Genomic DNA, 21,849 nt, shown 5'->3' on the forward strand with positions numbered 1-21,849 from the left:
AAATCCTACAGCTCACAGCAACCAGCAGGGAAACATTTATCTCTGGCGGCACTGATTTAAGTTTAGAAGATTTGGTATCGTTTAAAAAAAAAAAAGCTGGGTGGGGCCGAGGAGAATCCACCCAAACTTTCCTCAGGAAATAGGATGTTTACTGAGTAAATACGCGGTAGTCACAGAAACACCTGCTACTCCTATAAGAGCTCAGGAGCCACCACCGCCACCTCCTGGCCACATCCGGGCACTTCCCTGCAAACTCCTGACGACCCGACGTCCGAGCCGTTGGGCTTATTTGAAACACACGCACAACCAATCAAGCGGCGCCTGCCGGGAGGTGAAGAGCGTCGACCAATCACCGGCCCTCTGGAGACTCCTGCCTATGGGAAAGAGGTTGACATCACACGCCAATCGGCATGGCTCTTAGAGAGAGCAGCTTACTTTTTGAATCGGTTGTGGCGGCGGCCGGCAAGGAATGGCGGTATCTGTGAGAGGAGTCGGCCTTTGAAGAGTTGGAAGTCCTAGGGCTTTTTTGAGGGTGGTAAGGACTCTTTGTGAGTGAGGGAGGTGCAAGTGGGCGAGCGGCTCCAGAGCCAAGGGCTCTTTTGCCTGCGGTCGACGTCCCCGCCCCTAGTGACCGCGAATTCCGGAGCGCCCCAGCTCTGGCTTCCCGGCTCCGGGAACTGCCTCGCCGCACCCCACCCCCAGCAGCTGGGCCCTGACGCGGAGTGGGAGCCCGAAGCCCCCAGTATTGCTGGGCATCTTCGCCCTCACCTGTTGGCTCTTTTGGACGGAAGAGTGTGGGTGAAGGGAGGGAGTTGGGAAAGGGATTTTGGCAAGCCGCGCAGCCCTGTGGCTCTGGAGGCCGGCACTTGAAGCCTTTGGGGGCTTATCTCAGAGTGTGCAGTGGTTTTATTCTAGGATTCATCCTGGCTTCTTTGCGGGAAGTTTAGTTTTTCGTTTTTGCAAGATAAATCCAGGCCATCCGCCCCTCTTCCTCCCCAGCCACCCGGCACAGCTGTGTCTGGCTTAGTGGTTAAAGGCGCAGCCTCTGGATTCAGCCCGGCTTTGAATACCTCTTTTACCCCTTACTAATAGTTTGACTTAGGGGTAGTTACTTAACCTCTCTGTTCCTAGGTTTCTTCATCTATACATTGAAAATAATAATAGTACCTGCCTCTTAGGATTACTGCAGAGATTAAAAGGTTTAGGACAATGTCTGCCACGTATTAAGCGTTAAGTAAATGTCAGTTGTTAATAGTAACGTTATTGTTAATAACACCACCATTATACCCAGGATTGCATTTTAGTCCTTCACCTTGGAAGATGATTACCTAAAAAGTATTTAAGTAAAAGGAAACTTGAATGTTTGTTTACATGGCAAATTTTATCTCTGGGATAAAAGGGGGCATGTGTTATAGTGTGTTTAGCTAGAAGCTCTTTGGGTCTGTTCTTGGGTGAGAAGCCGTGTAGGTTTATGAACACTGATCCTATTGTGCTTATTTTAAAGGCTTCTGGAATACAGTAACTTGAAAAAAAGTGATTAATATATTTCAATTTCTAATCAGACTGTTGGATGTTAGTCATCAAGTTACCATGCATCTCTTTTTCTCTATAAATTTTGAAGCTGTTTTGGCAATAAATTGATCATATACAGTGTCATCAGGGACAATTTTAATTATTAATCATCTGCTTTTGATCATCTACGCTCCCTCCCTTTTATTAATCATCTGCTTTTGATCATTTGTTGTGCTCCCTCTTAAAGAGGGATGCATAGGAGAAAAACGTAAATATTTTCAATTTTTTTTTTTCTTAAGACGGAGTCTACCTCTTGTCACCTAGGCTGGAGTGCAGTGGCAGGATCTCGCCTCACTGCAACCTCCGCCTCGCGGGTTCTAGCGATTCTCCTGCCTCAGCCTCCTGAGTAGCTGGGATTACAGGCGCCTGCCACCACGCCCAGCTAATTTTTGTATTTTTAGTAGAGACGGGGTTTCGCTGTGTTGGCCAGGCTGGTCTCGAACTTGTGATCCGCCCGCCTTGGCCTCCGAAAGTGCTGGGATTACAAGCGTGAGCCACCGCGCCCGGCCTTTCAAATGATATTTTTGATTTCCCTCCTCCAGTCCTTAAAGCAGGTTAGCTCATCTCCTGACTTTTTTTTTAAACCACCTTTTAAGGGGACTTCGAATGAAAGCCACATTAATGCATTTTCATTGGAAAGGGTTGAGTGTAGAAGACTTAAAATAATAGGGCTGGATAGAATTTATCATTGATTCTAAATTAAGATTGTTACAATTATTGGACCGCTCCTTTGGAGAGCCTTAGAATAATAATTGACATGGATGTATGGTAAAGCAATAAGAAATATCCATATTGTGAATATTACATGAGAATAGTTGTTTGTTGTTCACTTTAAGACATCTAATCAGTTTTCATATTAACTAGATTTGAGTTGTAGTACTACGTGTGTTCCATCACTGGCTATGTGCAGGGCTGAGACAGGAAGCTGAGTTGCCTGATTTTGAAGTGTCACATGACACGATAAGACCTGTGCTGTTATTAGTGTGCAGGTTATTACATTCCTTATTTTCAGCATCCAAAAATGATGTTATGATACCTTACTGTTTCTTCACAGCATACAGTTTAAACTGTTACTTTGCTAAGACTCTGGAGGAAGGTATTTGTATATTTTATTAATCTGAAGAAGTAGGAAAGGGGAAAGTCTGACATGGAGCTCTTGTTAAAGGTGGGTCCTCTGTATCTTTGCCTAATATTTTAGAAATTTTCTCTCAGTAAAGTTGACTTATTGAAAATTGATAAAAATCTCTAAAAAAATTTTTTTTAGAGAGACAGGGTCTTGCTCTATCACCTAGGCTGGAGTGCAGTGGTGGGATCACAGCTCACTACAACCTCAAACTCCTGGGTTCAAGTGGTTCCCCTGTCTCAGCCTCTTGAGTAGCTACTATAGGCACTTGCCACCACACCTGGCTAATTTTTAAATTTGTTGTAGAGATGGGGTCTTGCTATGTTGCCCAGTCTGGTGTTGAAATTCTGGCCTCAAGTGATCCTCCTGCCTTGGCCTCCGAAAGTGCTGGGATTTCAGATGTGAGCCACCGAACCCACCCTGATGAAAACCTGTTAAACCTTTTATTCCCTGTCTAGCTTTTAAACTCTTCTTAAGTACTGGAAAACTTAAAAAAGGATTTTCTTTCATAGTCCAGAGTTATATTGGCACTCATCAATGCATAATTGTTTTGTCAAACCTTTTAGGGTAGAGGTGTTTTTAAAGAATTACGAAAATACTGACAAGGGAGCAGCCCAATTATACAGGAGAGGTTTAGAGACATCCACCGAGTATGAGTCAAGAGTGATGGATTGGGGGTTAGAAGGCAAGCTAGCTGGAGAGTCGAGCACTAAATGCAAATAGATGTGATGTAAATTATGATTTGTGTGTGAAAAATAGCTGAAAAATTCATTGTTGCTGTTGCATAGATTGTATAGGGACTGGGGGAGTTACAGATGGTGAGGGTGAATAGTTAGGCTGGGACCAAATTGTGAACTTGGTGGTGAATTTGGACTTGGACATATAAGGAGGACTCACAGAAGTTGTTAAGCAGGGAAGTGATATGGTCACATTTGTATTTAGGTGCATATTCCTGAAAACCGTGTGGAGAATGATTTCTAAAGAAACTGATGGTAAAGTTGTGTGGACCTGTTTTATTAGACCAAGTGACCATTGTGGTATTGAGCGTATAGAGAAGGGGGGCCAGATCCCAGAAATATTTGAGGTAGGATTGATAGGAATTTTGGGGAGGGAAATGTGGGAGAGGAAAGAATAAGGATAGATCTCAGATTTTCGGCTGGGATTTTTGTGGGAGGTGTGTTATGGTGGTGTTACAAGTGAATATAGGAAGAGAAATTGGTTGAGGGCAAAGGTGTGGAGAAGGGAGGTAGAATCATATTTATGATTACAGTTGAGTGTTGTATGTCTAGTAATGTTCTATGTGCTTTTGATACATTATTTTTATTATATTCCTGTGAGTCAGGTATTAGTATGTTTATTTTACAGAAAAAGAGGCTCAGAGAAGTTCAGTGACTTTCTTTGGTTCATTAAAAAAATGGGTAATAATACTTTTTATAAATTCTAGGTACAGAAGAGCCTCTAATACTTATTTTTGCCCAATGACCATATTTATGTATTTTTATTCAAATTTTATTTTTTCAGCTGATTTAGAAGAATACAAATCATGGCTGAAAATAGTGTATTAACATCCACTACTGGGAGGACTAGCTTGGCAGACTCTTCCATTTTTGATTCTAAAGTTACTGAGATTTCCAAGGAAAACTTACTTATTGAATCTACTTCATATGTAGAAGGTAAACCTGTTACCTGCTTTAAAACAATCAATTTCAATTCCAAACTTACTAGTGACTTTCTTATGATTTAATTTTAATACCAACTGTAATGCTAGAGCACAGGTATTAAGTGAATATTTGTTGACAGAATTCCTTTAAACTATGTCATTTTTCTGAGTATTATTTGGATTATTTGTATGCTTTGCAGCTTTGAAAAGGGAGGCATCTTAATTTGGATATTCCGTTTTCTGTATCTGAGGGCGGTCTAGCTACAACATTGTTTGCTAGAAGTTACACAGTCATGATTAGTTAGGTGAAGAGCTACTTTTTCCTTTACCACTTTATAAATGGGTCTTTCCTAAAATTGTATGCACTGTTGAGGATAACTATGTAAGATAGCGCATTCTCTGGCTAAGAGGAATAATGTTTCTATACCCTGCTACAATATCGTTTCTCTCTCTCTAAAGTGATATATAGCCAAATATTTTTATAAGTTGGGAGTTGAGTTCTATTAAATTTAGAGAAAGTTATGATTCCCTCAAAGATGTAATACATACCAGATATAGCCAAAAGAGCGATAAGGAGCTATTGATTGTGATGTTAATACATGATAAACATATTGAAACATTTTAAATTTTAACAGAAGAGATGCCTCAGATTGAAACAAGAGTGATACTGGTTCAAGAAGCTGGAAAACAAGAAGAACTTATAAAAGCCTTAAAGGTATGGAGTTTTAGGGTTTAGTTTAGTTTAGTTTTTTTTTTTTTTTTTTTTTGTAATGCAATTTTTCTTCCATCAGTGTGTTAATAGTTTCATAGCTTTCTTAACCTCATACTTAAGTGTCTTTTCCACAGACTGTTAAAATAATGGAAGTCCCTGTTATAAAGATAAAAGAAAGTTGCCCTGGAAAATCGGATGAAAAATTAATAAAAAGTGTTATTAATATGGTAGGTCAAAGCAACTCATTGCATGTGGCATGCTGCACTTCCCTTGATTGTATTATTCTGCTTTCTGGTGATTGGAATTAGGCACAAGGTGTATTTTGTGCAATCTGAAGCTTAACAAATAGAAACTGTTTTATACTTTAAAAATTCGGGTGTTCGGGTGTACTTTAAAAAAAACTGTAGCATATATTTTAAATAATACCAAATTACTTTATAAGGATTTCATTATTAACTTTAAATGACACAAAATCTACAAAGATTTGATAATTTTCTTTAAACTCCTTAGCTTCATTTTTCTCATTAATTTTATATTTAGTCTAAATTCTTGCTGTATTTCCAAAATTATAAATCACGGTAATTTATAGTCAGGGAATTTGCTTCAGCATATGAAATAATCTAATTCTGGAATCCAGGTGTTTTAGTTTGCTAGGGCTGCCGTAACAAAATACCACATAGTTAATTGCTTAAACAGTAGAAATTTCTTTTCTCACAGTTCTGGAGGCTAGAAGTCCAAGGTTAAGGTGTATGCAGGTTTAGTTTCTCTTGAGGCTTCTTGCTTTGGCTTGCAGTCTCCTTTTGCTGTCCTCACATGGCCTTTCTTGTATGTGTCCTTGCATCCCTGGCGTTTCCTCTTATTGGGACACCAGATTGGATTAGGGCCCACCCATATGATCTCATTTAACCTAATTACCTCTTTAAAGTCCTTATCTCCAAATATAGTCACATTCTAAGGGCTTCATTCTTCATTCTAGGTTAGGGCTTCAACATGAATTTTGGGGGTACATAATTTAGCACGTCACACTAGCCTTGCAAATAAAATTCAAATACTGACCCATTTTGACTTTTTTTAAATTTTTTTCATTTTTATTTTTAATTTAACACAAGAGTTACAAGAGTTATATAGATACTTCAGTATCTTCATTATTTTTCGTGGATGTATAAAGTGTTTACTGTAAGTAACTTGCCTTTTTATGTCCTACATTTGCCATGCTACAGCTGCTACATATTGCACATCTTTCTCTTATTTCTCACATGTCTACTAAAATGATTATGCTAATTTTCCTTTCTGTAAGTATTAAGTGGTATAGTAATGTTTTCCTATTTTTCTGAAGATAGTTAATTTATACAATAAGAACTTTATGTATGGTATCATTTTCTTGGTCAGTAGTGGATATCTTTCTAATGCATCTTGATATCAAAATGCATGTACTTAAAAACTTTAGCATTCTAATTTTATGGAACTTATGCATACTCGATGATTTATGACTAATAAGTAAAAAGTCAGAATTATGCCTTTATAATATTGATCTTTAAAATTTAAGAACTTAATTTGAATGGAGATATGTATATGTAAAAATGTAAGTACATAAAGAAATATGGTTGTTCATTAAGTGTAATGCTGATTATTGTGTGATTGAAACTTACTTTCTACAAATATAAACATGTTAAAGTTGATATTGAATTAAGCCTTATTTAGCGAGACAGATGGATTATTTGATATATAAATAATTTTTATTTCTGCTAACTATGTGATTAAAAGGACATTAAAGTGGGCTTTGTAAAGATGGAGTCAGTGGAAGAATTTGAAGGTTTGGATTCTCCAGAATTTGAAAATGTATTCGTAGTCATGGACTTTCAGGATTCTGTCTTTAATGACCTCTACAAGGCTGACTGTAGAGTTATTGGACCACCAATTGTATTAAATTGTTCACAAAAAGGAGAGGTAAGCATATACATTTATTATGACTTTTCAAGTTTAAATTTTTGTTAATGAATTTTAATTAGCAAAAAATTTATTTGGAAAAATCTCATTGATTGTTGAGAGTAAAATATTTAGAATAGGAATAATAGTAGCTACTCTAATGTGGTCCTTTAATTCCTCCATTTTAAACTTAGTAGTGAAAAGCTAAAGCCTTTAAAGTTAAATAATGATAACTGTACATATGCATATACACAGACATATACACAGTCTTTTTTTAATTTTTGAGACGGAGTCTTGCTCTGTCGCCCAGGCTGGAGTACAGTGGCGTGATCTTGGCTCACTGCAAGCTCGGCCTCCCGGGTTCATACCATTCTCCTACCTCGGCCTCCTGAGTAGCTGGGACTACAGGCACCCGCTACCATGCCCTGCTAATTTTTTGTACTTTTAGTAGAGACGGGGTTTCACTGTGTTACCAGGAGATCAAGGATGGTCTTGATCTCCTGACCTCATGATCCGCTTGCCTTGGCCTCCCAAAGTGCTGGGATTACAGGTGTGAGCCACCACACCCGGCCTATACACAATCTTAATATCACAATGTCTTAGAGAAGATTGCTTGCTTAAACTTGGGTTCCAGAAATTCATACATATACGTAAAGTTTTATTTTTCTCAACACAGAACAGATGCCACAGTTCCATTTTTATCAGTTACTGTATAACTTAAAATTCGAAAATTATTTTAGCTTTTTGTATTTATTTATTTAATAAATAAATAAATGATCTCCGCTCACTGCAAGCTCCACTTTCCCGGTTTCAAGCGATTCTCCTGCCTCAGCCTCCCAAGTAGCTGAGACTGCAGGTGCATGCCGCCATACCTGGCTAAGTCTTTTCTATTTTTAGTAGAGACAGGATTTCACTATGTTGGCCAGACTGATCTCGAACTCCTGACCTCATGTGATCTACCTGCCTTTGCCTCCCAAAGTGTTGTGATTACAGGTGTGAGCCACTGTGCCCAGCCGCTTTTTGTTTTTAAACAGCATTTCAATATGAGTTGTATGAGAGTTAGGGCCTATTTGGCTGTCTTGGCATTCTTAAGCTTGCCTTATTTACTTAAAATTGCTTACGTCTTTGTACTTCTATTGTTATACATGTTAGTAATAGTAAGCACATGTTAACCTTTAATTCTCTAACATTTTGATTTGGAGTGGTTGGTTTCAAAACCCAAATAAACTTTAAAAGACCAAATTTTGAAAAATAATCATATATAATGATGAAAATCAAGTTTATTCTTTTATTGTTTTTAAACCATTCTCTTTCTTTTATACACACACACACCCACAACCGTTGAGTAAATTGTTTACTGAATGTCACCATTTATTAGCTTAAAGATTAGAATAATATTTAAGTGTATGTGTTATATTTACTCAGTGTTTATTATAAAATGCCTCTGACCTCTTTTAATAACATTAATTAGAATCATTTATAGTAGTGTATGGAGTCTGAAAACTTTGCTTATAGACTTTGCTTCATGTCTGTCAGAGTGCATTTAATATTTGTTTAATTTTCTGAGAGTAAAGTGTGTCTAGATTATGTATATTGCATATGATTAAGGAATCAGGGGAAATAGTTTTATTGGGAAACTTGCAATCTGTCTTTTTGCAGTTTTTTTGTTTCATATTGAAAAATGCCAGTAAATCTTTGGATTGGGAAAGTTGAATGGCAAGAGGGGAAATACATTTAGCTTGAGAAAGTTGTGTTGTATTTTCTACTAAAGAGAAAGCTCACATTTAAAATTGTATCTTTCAGCCTTTGCCATTCTCATGTCGCCCATTGTATTGTACAAGTATGATGAATCTAGTACTATGCTTTACTGGATTTAGGAAAAAAGAAGAACTAGTAAGTATTACGAAACAAATTCAAAGCATATTTTTTATAGCAAAATTAATTAAAATTGGCATTTTTTTTTTTCCTTTTTAGTATTATGGTTTTCTTTTTAAAATATTGAAGGATAAAATTACGGCTATACCAGATTTTAAATTTTGTGAAGAAACAAATCCTGAAGCGGCTTATAAAGAGACCAGTGTTTTGTCTAGGCTGGCTTGATATGAATTAATAGAAAGATTTCATAGCAATTCTGTTTGACTCTCTTGTTACCATATTGGCTACGTTGTTTAAAGTTTTTGTTTATACATTGCAATTTCTTACTACAAGTTCAGCCTTAAAGTATTCTATTGCCCTAGAGAATTCGTAGAAAGTTCTTTGGTTCACAATACTTTGTTGTTGGAACTGATGGGTATTACTCTAATTTTGTAGGAAGAGTCTTGATGTGATAAAACTTGGTATTTAAAAAAAAAAAAAACATTATATTTACACAGTATGGTATTAAAAAGCAATGTATTTAGGCCATAGGAAAGGTGGTTGTTTAATTTACTTTTGTGTGAAATCTTTACTAATACCACCTCTATAATTTTGCCTGTGTTAATAGGCAAACTAATCTTTTTTTATACTTATTTTGACATAAAATTTAATAGCTTTATAAAAATCCTGTATTTTATAAATAGAAAGTATTTAGTCAATGCTAAATGAGTGGTAAACATAGTTTAAAATTTTGTTCAAATTAACCAGAAAGTCAATGTTGCTTAATTTTTCTTTTGAGGTCCGATTGGTGACATTGGTCCATCACATGGGTGGAGTCATTCGAAAAGACTTTAATTCAAAAGTTACACATTTGGTGGCAAATTGTACACAAGGAGAAAAATTCAGGGTATGTAAACTTGGGTATTTTTGTGTATTTCAATACAGTATTATTTTGGGATGGGTTTAATAATAGCAGTCTTTTACCTATTTCTTCCACAATTAAAGAACAGAATCTCAATTTTTGCTATGAGTATATTTAGTAAAAAATTTTAAATCATAAGACTGGTTAAATTTTTCTTTTTTTTTTTTAATAAAGATGGGGTCTTGCTCTGTTACCCAGGCTGCTTTCGAATTCCTGGGCTTAAGTGATCCTCCTGCCTTGGCCTCCCAAAGTGTTGAGATTACATATGTAAACCACTATGCCCGCCAAGAGTGGTTAAGTTTTAAGTAGGCAATGGAACTTGAGTGAGGTGTTGAAAGATGACTAGGATCGTGGGGGTTGGTAGATGAATAACATTGTAGGAATTGTGAGAGTAGGTAATTCACTCTTGTCTAAGTGCCTTTTTTTTTTTTTTTTTTTTTTTTTTGAGACGCAGTCTCACTCTGCTGCCCAGGCTGGAGTGCAGTGGTGCCATCTCAGCTCACTGCAAGCTCTGCCTCCCGGGTTCACGCCATTTTCCTGCCTCAGCCTCCCGAGTAGCTGGGACTGCAGGTGCACACCACCATGCCCGGCTAATTTTTGTAGTTTTCGTAGAGACAGGGTTTCACCATATTGGCCAGGGTGTTCTCAAACTCCCGACCTCAGGTGATCCGCCCACCTTGGCCTCCCAAAGTGCTGGGATTATAGGTGTGAGCCACTGTGCCTGGCCATCTAAGTGCCCTTTATAAGAACAGAGCTCTGCTCTTATAAAGTGGTTCTAAGATTTAACTTGTTAATATTATAAAAGGAGAAAATACTCTTATTAGGATTGGAATCTTAGTTTAAGATTGTAGTTGAATGTCTTAGCAAGTTTTATGATTTTTCTTAGTCTCCCTTAGTGTATTTGTGTAGCAAATGATAATTTTAGTGTACTCTTCAATTTACCCTAAATATTTCAACTCATATATAAGGTTTTAGTGACTTAGTCAGATGTCTTCTTCTGTAGTGCCATCTTGAGGGTCATATTTTCAAGGAATTAAACGTGAAGAATGGAGAAATAGAAATTTAATGAAGATGAACTTCAGAGATATATTTATTTAAAATAAAATAAGGAAACAGTTTGGACACCATGGAACTTGTTTTAAAGTTATTTTACCCTAACTTGTATGATTGGAAGACAGTTTGTTAATTTTTAAATTATTTTGTTACAAAGCAGATAGTGATCTAAAACTGCAAAAAATTAAGTATGTTAACTGTTTAGAAGTTCCTTGAATGCAGTTATTTAAGGAGAAAATTCATTGTAATGTTTATATTTTTAGGTTGCTGTGAGTCTAGGTACTCCAATTATGAAGCCAGAATGGATTTATAAAGCTTGGGAAAGGCGGAATGAACAGTAAGTGTTCAGAAATTCAGTAGTTCATTATGTAAATTAAACATTCTGGTTTAAAGATAAATCCTTGTGCTGAAAAAAGTTATTTCATAGATAGAAAAAATGAATTCAGTCTGAGTAGCTTGGGGAATAAAATCTAGGAAGAACAAAGTTATAAAAAATTATTAAAAAATTGAAATTGAGGGATATCTTTGATATCTTTGGATTTTACCTTGTGAAGTAATTTTGACTATTATGAACATTCTGAAATTATTAGATAATAGCTAAATCTGGGTATTTGGATTTTGTTACATATTTTTAAAATTTTATGTTGTCTGGTTACATTTTAATTGGTGCTTAAAATTTATTGCCTTGTTTTGCTTAGTTTTCCAAGCTCATGATTTCTTGTTGTGGCACTTCATCATTACTTAAGATTTCATGAAAGTTATCATTACTTAGATTTCTTGAAAACCTTGGAACACAGCACATATAAATCTTCAAATAATAGAGAAAAAATTTGAATCTCTTGTAAAGCTTATCTGTGATCACATTTTGTCAGAAGTTACTTTTGGGATGACTGAGGACACATCAATTTTTTTAAACTGAAGTTTTTGTGAACATTTCAGGACCAAATGTTAAATCGTTCCAATAGATAGATTATGCTAAGACCTTAAGAATTGCTATAGGTTGTAAATTGATATACCTAACACTTGAATTTAAATTAAACTGGTTTTAGAAGAGTGCATTTTGTTTTTAGGGATTTCTGTGCAGCCGTTGATGACTTTAGAAATGAATTTAAAGTTCCTCCATTTCAAGATTGTATTTTAAGTTTCCTGGGATTTTCAGATGAAGAGAAAACCAATATGGAAGAAATGACTGAAATGCAAGGTAAAATTTAGCATAATGTGAAAGTTATATATATTTTAGTCCCTAAGCCTGCTTAATCACTTCCTGGTCAATATACCTCTTAAAAATTTTGAGTTTGGAAATAAGTAGCTCGGCTTACCTATACTTATGTGCATTCCTCTTTAGGAGGTAAATATTTACCGCTTGGAGATGAAAGATGCACTCACCTTGTAGTTGAAGAGAATATAGTAAAAGATCTTCCCTTTGAACCTTCAAAGAAACTTTATGTTGTCAAGCAAGAGGCAAGTAATTCTAGAATGAGGTTGGTTTTTAAAAACACTATTAATAGTTTCTCTGATAAAATAAATGTAAACTGTTTATTAAAATGTTTTTTCTCTCACCTAGTGGTTCTGGGGAAGCATTCAAATGGATGCCCGAGCTGGAGAAACTATGTATTTATATGAAAAGGTATGCTTTTAACCCCTTAGTTATTCTGTGAGCTTGATTGTTTGAAAATAACACTTTTCTGTCCAGAAGATTTGGAGAGCATGTTTAGGACTTTCAGAATGATTAAAACAATTGGGATATCAAGTTATCTTAGTCTGTGTAGATTTAAGTGGAACTATTCAATGTAATGTGTATTATTTTAACCCAATATATGTTGTTCTGTGCTAATTCTTGGTGATAACATTATGAACAAGAACATCGCTATCTTCAGAAACTTAAGACTTTTAATGGAAAGATAGATTTGTACATAGTTACGATGGGGAATGATGTGTGCCGCAGTTGAGTGATATATTTTAGGTAGCCTCACTCTGAGAGACTCAGGAGGGATTAAAACAGTCAAATAAATGTTGACCCAACTTAGTAGGACAACTAGATAAGGACATTCATTAGAACCCCAATTGGGAGAGGGTATGAAAGCTTTGAGAGTACAATAAAATAACAAGTAGTTTAATATGGATTTAAAATACACTGTGGGAAGGAAGGCCAACAGATAATGGATAGATAGAATCAAAAAGGTTTTAATACATTAATGAGCTTGGATATTATCCTATAAGTATTGGGAGCCATTGAAGAAGGATAAGGGGAGAGATGTCATTAAAAAGATGAGTTTGATAGTAGAATATAGTCAAGGAAAATCTAGTCTTTAGGGTGGATCTTGGTGAAGAGTGGTATCACTCACCAAAATGACATAAAGTTATGAAAGTAGGCTTTATGGGAAGATTTACTTTAGTTTAGGATTTAATAACTTTGAGTGGAATATTGGAGATGAGTTGTTTCTGTAAAATCTATATAGTACCATATTGTGTTCTCTTCAGACTTCAAAATGTATAGTTCTTAAAGTTTAAAAAGTGTGCTTTAGATTTAGGGAGAGAACTCTTAAAAATGAAGAGTTACTCAGCACATATTAGAAAGCATTGTGTCCAGGCACTGTGCTAGGGATACAGTGAACAGACTGTGAATGATCCCTGCCTTCGTGAAGTTTACGGGCTAATGAAGGAGCAGACAGTAAACAAGTTTACAGATGAAAATGTAATGGTGATAGTGGCTATGAAGAAAAACGAGGTGCTCAGGGTTAGACAATTACAGTGGTCTCTTGACTATTATGTTTTACGAAACTTCTGAATTGCCTGGTAGAGTGTAGGGTTATAAAATTATTGTGCAAATCCAGATTTTGTCAGACTTGTAAATATATTTTTCTCTTGTTCCTGTCTCAGTAAAGAACCTTGGAAGTAAATTGAGCTTTTTTGCTTTTGATTACAGGCAAATACTCCTGAGCTCAAGAAATCAGTGTCAATGCTTTCTCTAAATACCCCTAACAGCAATCGCAAAAGACGTCGTTTAAAAGAAACACTTGCTCAGCTTTCAAGAGAGACAGACGTGTCACCGTTTCCTCCCCGTAAGCGCCCATCAGCTGAGCATTCCCTTTCTATAGGGTCACTCCTAGATATCTCCAACACACCAGAGTCTAGCATTAACTATGGAGGTAATTCACCTTTTTAAAAACTTGTCTTTAAAGTTTAGTGGAATGGAGTAATTGTTAGAATGTAGATAAATCCCTGATACAGTGAATGTGGAAGTCTTTGCCTTTAATTACCTTTGTTCTAGCTGTAGAGAAAAGACACATGAATAGTTAAGCTTAATAATGTTGCAATTTAATGACTGCTTACTACATGCTAAATGCTTTATATATTTTGTGTGTTTATAATAGATTTTATTATTCCTGTTTTACAGATGACTAAACTGAGATACAGAGAAGTTGAGTAATTTGTCCAGGGTCATATAACTAGAGAGTGATAGTGCTGTTCAAAAAGCAAACAAAATCACAGGGGAGGTCACATAAATTATGGAGAAAATAGGTAGAATGAAGTCAGAGGAGGGTGAGTTCACTTTGTGCTGAACTGATATAGAAAGGTTCCTATAATTCTTCCTTGGTTATCAGTATTTCCCTCTCGTTTTGATTTTTAGTCTGTAAACAAATGTGTTTTCTAGATTTAAGAAACAAATCCAAATCTCCTCTGGACCTCATGACACTTTTCATTTATTGTCCCATTTTTCTGTTCGCTTTCACATCAGTATACCTTGATCTATTGTCTCATTTCCTTGATTCTCATTGTCCTTTCAACCCATTCTAGCTGATCTGCAGTCCTTGTTGGGGAGATAGTTTTTATGCATTCAGCACATGAATAGCTACTCCTTTATGGACACATTTTTTTTTTTTTTTTGCTTTGCTTCTGTGATACTACTTTCTCATTTCTCGTTCTCCTTGGCCTAACTTCTTTTTTTTCAATTCTAAATGTTGTATGATCCTCCTGAATCATTGTTTCTTCTCTATCGTACTCTCCCTGAATTATCTTAGTAAATTATATGGTTTTGAAAAAAATTTGTATGCTGATAACTCCCAAATTTGTCCTCTTCCCTGTCAAGCTACCTACTTTGTACTTCCTTGTCCATGTCTAATAGATATCTTAAACCTAACATAACCAAATTAGAACTCTTGATTCTGCCACTCTTAATTCCTCTGTTCCTTTGCTCTTCTTCATCAGTCTTTTCTGTAAAAAGGATCTCTCTTAGATGATTGCAGTAGTCTCCTAAATAATCTCTCCCTTTTAATTTGTGCCTTTGCATATGCAGCACTTAGAAAAGTCTTTAAAAATATATAAATTAGATGATATCACTCCTCTGCTTTAAAATCACTTAATGGCTTTGCATTACTGTAGCTTTTAAGTCCCTATATAATCTTGCCCTCATCTACCTAATCTCATGTGGTACTATGCTCTCTGATAATGCCTGTACTCTCTAAGCGTCAGTCATACCATCTTTGTTATTCTTCAAATATTTTTAGTACATCTGTACTTCAGGACTTTGTTAGTTACTCTGTCTGCCTCAAGGAAGTCTGAGTGGATTGTCTGTAAAGTTAAATTCCCCCACTCCTTTCTGCCAACCCTGTGACCTGGTTATTGTTTTTAGTAGTAGTTCTTACGATAGAAATTATAGTACTTGTTTACTTCTTTATTATTTGATTTGCATCAAATAAGTAATCTTTAAGAGAACATGAACCTTGTCTGTCTGATTCTGTGTTTTATTCTCAGATCCTAGTATAAAGTGGGTATTCGTTAAATACTTAAGGAAAGAATTGAAAGTGAATTTAAGGTTGGCCCAGAAAATTAAAATGAGTTTGAGAATATAAAGAGGAGCAAATATACAGATAATAGCATACAAATTGAGTTTTTAGGGAATCATGGATAGAAGAATGGATAGTTTGCTTGGAATGTGGAAGAGTAATAGTTAAATTAAAAATGTTAATTTGAGGCCTAGTATTAGATCACTTTCAAATAAGACTGTAATATCTGAACTGTATATTGTCATCAACAAGGAATTTTAGAAACTCCTTGAGCAGCAGAGAAATTGATTGAATAGATAATTCATAGAGAGTTGTTCTGAAGAATGATTAGAAAGACGGCAGTTTGGAGACAGACCATGATGTAATCTATTACAGTGGCTTCGGTCATGAAATAATAAGGTGCTGAACCAGAGTATGTGGTGGTTGGAAAGAAAAGTAAGAGGCACAGGAGGAATATTGGTAGAATGAAGTAATAGGAAATAAAAAGAGATGAAGGCAAATTAGTAATTTAAATGAAAGAAATGTTGCCTCGGCATTGAATAGATAGGAAATGTATATTTTAGAGGAAGGTAGTGCAGTTTTAGAGAAATCCAAGTTACATTAAGGCAGAACTGTCCAGTAGGCGTTTGGAAAAGTTGAACCAGCTTGAGAGGGAGAACATGATTAGATCTGAGAATGTACTAGTTTTATAATCATAATGGACAAGAGCATGGGATGGCAAGAGGAGATCATAAAGGACTGAAACTTGAATATGCATTTTAGGCAAGAAAATAAACCACTGAAGTAAACAGATATGACAAGTATACTCATATATTAGGCACTCTATAAAATAGATTCCCTAGTTTCAGGTCATTGCCTAGACACAAAATAATTAAATTAGATCAGTGCATCTCAGTTTTTTCCCACTGAAGTATATTCTGTAATGGCAGAGGCTTCTGGGTCTGGTGAGTGTAGCCTAAAATAGTGTTTGGCAAGTGGGAAATTTTTTTGAATTCTGTTTTCTTTAAAAAGCACTCGGACTGGGCACGGTGGCTCATGCCTGTAATCCCAGCACTTTGGGAAGTCGAGGAGGGCGGATCACGAGTTCAGGAGCTCGAGACCAGCCTGACCAACATGGTGAAACCCCATCTCTACTAAAAATACAAAAATCAGCAGGGTGTGGTGACGTGTGCCTGTAATCCCAGCTGCTCAGGAGGCTGAGGCAGGTGAATCACTTGAACCCAGGAGGTGGAGGTTGCAGTGAGCCGAGATGGCGCCACTGCACTCCAGCCTAGGGGACAGAGTGAGACTCCATCTCCAAAAAAAAACACTCAGAACTCTATAGTACATAATTGTTTTCATATAAAAGCATTTAAAATTGTTTATCATTGAATAAAATTGATATGCTAGAAATATATATTATGGTTGTCACCCATTTCTATTTTATATCATATATTCCTTTTCCTATTGAAAAACTTGCTATTAGGTGATTCTATATATAATGTTAAAGTATTCTAACCATATTAACAGTAAGAAAATGTATTTTAAGCTTTTATACATTAAAAAGATATGTATCTCTATATTTTTTTTTTGAGATGGAGTCTCACTTAGTTGCCAGGCTGGAGTGCAGTGGCGCGGGAGTGCAGTTGGCATGGGAGTGCAGTGGCATGATCTTGGCTCACTGCAACCTCCACCTCCTGGGTTCAAGTGATTCTCCTGCCTCAGCCTCCTGAGTAGCTGGGATTATAGGCATGTGCTACCATGCCCAGCTAATTTTTGTATTTTTAGTAGAGATGAGGTTTTGCCATGTTGGCCAGGCTGGCCTCGAACTCCCGACCTCAAGTGATCTGTCGTCCTCAGCCTCCCAAAGTGTTGGGATTACAGGTGTGAGCCACCATGCCTGGCCGCAAATTTTTTTCTTTCATGAAATATATATGAAATACACTGTTGCATCCTCTTTCCACTATACTGGTTGTTTTATATTACGTTAAGATAGTTTGAACTAACAAAGAATTTTCAGTTAATATTGAGTTTTTTGTGGGGGGCTATGTATGTGACAAGTTTTCGTTATTGTAATGGTGTAATCACAACAACTTTTTCCTCCTTTTTACATGTAAGTAGTTTTACCTCTCCCTTTCTATTTTATCATTTAGCTGTACAAAGATTCATATACCTTTTACCCAGATTTCCCAAAGGGACATATTCTGCCATGTTTGCTTTAGCATTCATTCAGTCAAAATCTCTTTTTCTAAACACAAATACAATACAGACATGCGTGTGTATTTTTAATATATATACTGTTTGAGAGTAAGCTGCAGACATGATATGCCTTTAGCTCTGAGTACTTAAATGTCTGTTTCCTATAATAGAGACACATTTCTTAAATAACTATTACTTATTACATTATTATAGTAAGGAAATTAACATTAATACTATGAACTATTTTGTAGACTTCAAATTTCATCAGTTATCCTAAAAAGTCTTAATGTCCTTTTTAGCAAAAGGAAAAAATTTTTTTCTTTTTGATCTAGGATCCAATCCAGGATACACATTTGTTAGGTTGTCTCTCTTTAGTCTTCTCTAACCTGGAACAGTTCCTTAGTCTTTCTTTGTTTTTAATAACCTTGACATTTTTGAAGAGTACAGGCCATTTAGTGGAATGCCTACCAATTGGAGTCAGTGATATTTTTGACCATTTTTTTTTCTGGCCTTAGCCTATGAGAAAAAATTTCTTTAATGGAAATCTGTATGGTGGTACATTTATAACAGTAGGTTTTCTCTCCTTTTTATCTTGTTAAGTGTACGTTATATTTGGTATTTATATTTGGCTTCCATTAAATCTGTCCACCTTTTAACATTTCAGACACCCCAAAGTCTTGTACTAAGTCTTCTAAAAACTCCACTCCAGTTCCTTCAAAGCAGTCAGCAAGGTGGCAAGTTGCAAAAGAGCTTTATCAAACTGAAAGTAATTATGTTAATATATTGGCAACAATTATTCAGGTAAGTATGAGTTTGATTGGAAAATGATTTCTGTTCCAGTGTTCCTAAGTAAACAAAATCTAGGTGATATTCTTTCTTACAAGAAAATTATATAAACATACAATTTGAACATGGAAATTAAAAATGGAAATGTGTGACAAAAGCTGCTGTTAGGGAAATGTCATAACTGTAATATTACCTTTTATTTATTCACAAATATTTTTATTTTTATTAATTATTTTTAATAACTAAAGCGAACAGAACTCAGTAGGTGATCTCAGAGGGTATCTATCAGGTTTAATTCAGAATTTTGCAGGTTCCTTGTCAAGGTACTACATTTATATTTGGAAACGATAGATAACTTTTTCTGAAATTATGTGTTCTAAGAGTCATTGCTTTTAGTACTGTATATATGTGAAAAACATTGCCTATACAATAGCAGTGAAGCATAACAGTGTTGATATAAGTAGTTTTTTTCAGTAATCATTTCATGTGACACATGAAATATGCAGTGGTTAGTTATAAATAGATGTTAACTCATTGCTTATCAATATTAAAATGTACTATAAAGTTATTTCTTTTTTTTTTTTTTTTTTTTTTTTTTTGAGACGGAGTCTCGCTCTGTCGCCCAGGCTGGAGTGCAGTGGCGCGATCTCGGCTCACTGCAAGCTCCGCCTCCTGGGTTTACGCCATTCTCCTGCCTCAGCCTCCTGAGTAGCTGGGACTACAGGCGCCCGCCACCGCGCCCGGCTAATTTTTTGTATTTTTAGTAGAGACGGGGTTTCACCGTGGTCTCGGTCTCCTGACCTTGTGATCCGCCCGCCTCGGCCTCCCAAAGTGCTGGGATTACAGGCCTATAAAGTTATTTCTGAAGAAAAACAGCTCGAATGAATCCTTGTAGGATGAGATTATAGAAGATATTAAGGAATAAACTGAAATTTAAGATTCTGAAAGACAATAATAGGTCATTATGTTGGTATCTGTAGAAAGAAGGAAGAAGTCTGTTTTAGGTAATAAAAGAGATAGGTTGACATACTGTTAAGAAAACGAAGTTGAAAAGACCAAGCTTATCTTTCAATAGAAAACAATAGGGAGTTTCTGATTTGGGTTTAGTTTTTAATTGACCTTTATTTGAATTCACAAAATAACTCATTAAGGTCCAATTTAATAGCCTTTAAGTTGCTTGTACCATTGATAAAATGCATGGATAAGAAATGGAAAGACTTCTTACTTGATGGTCATAGAGAGGTTATTTTTCACGGTTAATTATTTGTTTAGCAGCAGTCAGGGTTTTATGAGGTTCTTTGCTGTGTTAGATTTATCTTAAGTCACCTTTGCTCTTCTTTCTCAAGGGAAATCACGCTAGATAGATGAGTTTCTTGTTGAAGTTTTTATAGTGATTCAAAATGTGGTTGAGTAGCAAAAAATCCCTTTGGCATATACTATTCATGTATTTTAGTAGCATTTATTGCTTAGAAATGTAAATCCTTTCAGGCCATGGTAAAATGCATTTAAGTTTCAGAATTCTCATTTGCATATCAATTAAATTCACTAAAACTCCTTTTAAAAAAGCTCATGAAATTATTAGACTGGAGAAGGTTTCATACCACTGTGCTTAGTATAAACTCATCAAAGGTTTTATTTAAAAGATTGTGGCCTAAATTCATGATAGTATTCTCTCTTTAAATTTTTTTTTTTGTACTGACTGGGTCTTTCTATGTTGCCCAGGCTGGTCTCAAACTCCTGTGCTCAGGTGATCCTCCTGCCTCAGCCTTCCAAAGTGTTGTGATTATAGGCATGAGCCACTGTGCCCAGCCCATGATAATACTCTCCTTAAAGAACTTTGTTTTAGGACTGATATTTTCCTTTTTGGGGGGATAGGATTTGGAATAACTTAATTATAACTTATCCTCAAAATTAAATAAATATCCGGAGGCTTATTCCACGTACTACTTGGATGCCTAATTAATATAAAGTACTATGCTAAGTGTTAAATATATTTTTTTTGTTGTTTTAAAGAACTTTTTACTAGAAGAGGAGATAAAACATACACAATTATACTTACCAAATGGAACGTATCAGCATAATAAAGGAGTTAAGGTATTAGATTTGTAAAGTGAGAGTTTTACTGCTCATTTAGTTTAGGGAAGGTGTTGGGCTGGAATTTTCTGTGTGTTGTGCATCAGAAAAAGCTTCATACAGAAGGTAATGATTGAAGTGAACTTTTTTTCTAGAATAAAAATATGGTAATTTTACAGTTTATTTAATAGCAACTGGTACATACGAAATTTCCCTCCTTTAGTAATGCCTTTTTTTGACAGAAGTTTGCAAATTAGCACTGATTGTTTGTAAAAGTTACTAGATTAGCTGTACTGTCGTTTTCCTTAAGGCTGACCAAAGATAACCTAGAATCACAGCCCTCAGATGGTCATACAACATGATCATATAAGTCAGAGCTGGTTTATCACCAGCATTTATAAAAACAGACCTAGGGAAAGAGGTAGGTCCAAGACACATGCATGGTCTTAATATAGTGAATGTTTAGTTTGTCCTTACTATTATAAAATCAAAACAGTGAGAATATTCACAATGAAGTGAATTTTAAAGTATGAATATGATTGGTACAAGTAGAAGATATAGATGAGAAGTCTCTGAGACTGAGTAAACAGTACAAGTGATCATTCAATGTATTATCGATAGCAAGGGTGGAGTAGGCATATGGATACCGTGAGAGTTGAGATGAGATGGCCTATACCAATCTAGAGCAGGCCTTTGAGCGGTGTGCTATCTTATCTGTAAGCCATAGAATAATTTTTTTTATGAGATGAGAGATCAATAATATCTGACTTGCATTTCAGAAAGATAACTTGGTTCACTTTGAAGGAGGAATTGAAGAGGGGAAATTGGGGAATCAGTGATACCAATTTGGAGGCTATTTCAGCAGTCGTGAGAGATTTTGAAGATCTGAACTTTTTAGGATAGTATCAGTGAAGATAAGAGGATAGATCTGAGAAATATTGGAAAGATAGAGTCATTGTGGTTTCAGTTTTCATTTTCACAAAGACTAATGATGTTGAACGTATTATCTTCATTTGACATCTGTATATCTTTTTTGTTGAAATAACTTCGTGTTTTTTGCCCACTTTTAAATTGGTTGTTTCCTTCTGAGTTTTGAGAATTCTTTTTTTAGAATTTTTGAGATAGGGTCTCATTCTGTTGCCCAGGCTGGAGTGCAGTGGTGCAATCTTGGTTTGGCTCACTGCAACCTCCGCCTCCTGGGTT

The 21,849-nt window shown here is 35.7% G+C and overlaps 1 protein-coding gene and 1 non-coding gene across 9 annotated transcripts in view; one reads left to right on the forward strand and one right to left on the reverse strand.

Moving 5' to 3' along the window:
- Window positions 1–400: 400 nt before the first annotated feature.
- Window positions 401–21,849, forward strand: part of ECT2 (epithelial cell transforming 2) — a 71,888-nt gene continuing 50,439 nt past the window's right edge. For 2 of the 8 annotated variants that reach the window (XM_015131611.3, XM_015131613.3), the window contains exons 1-14: window positions 401–535; window positions 2,627–2,737; window positions 4,217–4,368; window positions 4,991–5,070; window positions 5,202–5,294; window positions 6,832–7,014; window positions 8,797–8,886; window positions 9,647–9,754; window positions 11,086–11,159; window positions 11,893–12,023; window positions 12,168–12,283; window positions 12,387–12,449; window positions 13,749–13,971; window positions 18,452–18,588. In XM_015131611.3, the coding sequence (XP_014987097.3) occupies window positions 4,239–4,368; window positions 4,991–5,070; window positions 5,202–5,294; window positions 6,832–7,014; window positions 8,797–8,886; window positions 9,647–9,754; window positions 11,086–11,159; window positions 11,893–12,023; window positions 12,168–12,283; window positions 12,387–12,449; window positions 13,749–13,971; window positions 18,452–18,588 (1,428 nt within the window). In that variant the 5' untranslated portion in view covers window positions 401–535; window positions 2,627–2,737; window positions 4,217–4,238. The remainder of the gene's footprint in view (window positions 536–2,626; window positions 2,738–4,216; window positions 4,369–4,990; window positions 5,071–5,201; window positions 5,295–6,831; window positions 7,015–8,796; window positions 8,887–9,646; window positions 9,755–11,085; window positions 11,160–11,892; window positions 12,024–12,167; window positions 12,284–12,386; window positions 12,450–13,748; window positions 13,972–18,451; window positions 18,589–21,849) is intronic. The other 6 variants (XM_028843859.2, XM_028843860.2, XM_015131612.3 and 3 more) reach the window with 3 other exon arrangements.
- On the reverse strand, window positions 21,027–21,157 carry LOC114676580 (small nucleolar RNA SNORA72). The gene has a single exon (XR_003727631.2). It is a non-coding gene; the product is annotated as a small nucleolar RNA SNORA72 (small nucleolar RNA).

Source organism: Macaca mulatta, chromosome 2 (genome assembly GCF_049350105.2).
Source record: "Macaca mulatta isolate MMU2019108-1 chromosome 2, T2T-MMU8v2.0, whole genome shotgun sequence".
Classification (NCBI taxonomy): domain Eukaryota; kingdom Metazoa; phylum Chordata; class Mammalia; order Primates; family Cercopithecidae; genus Macaca; species Macaca mulatta.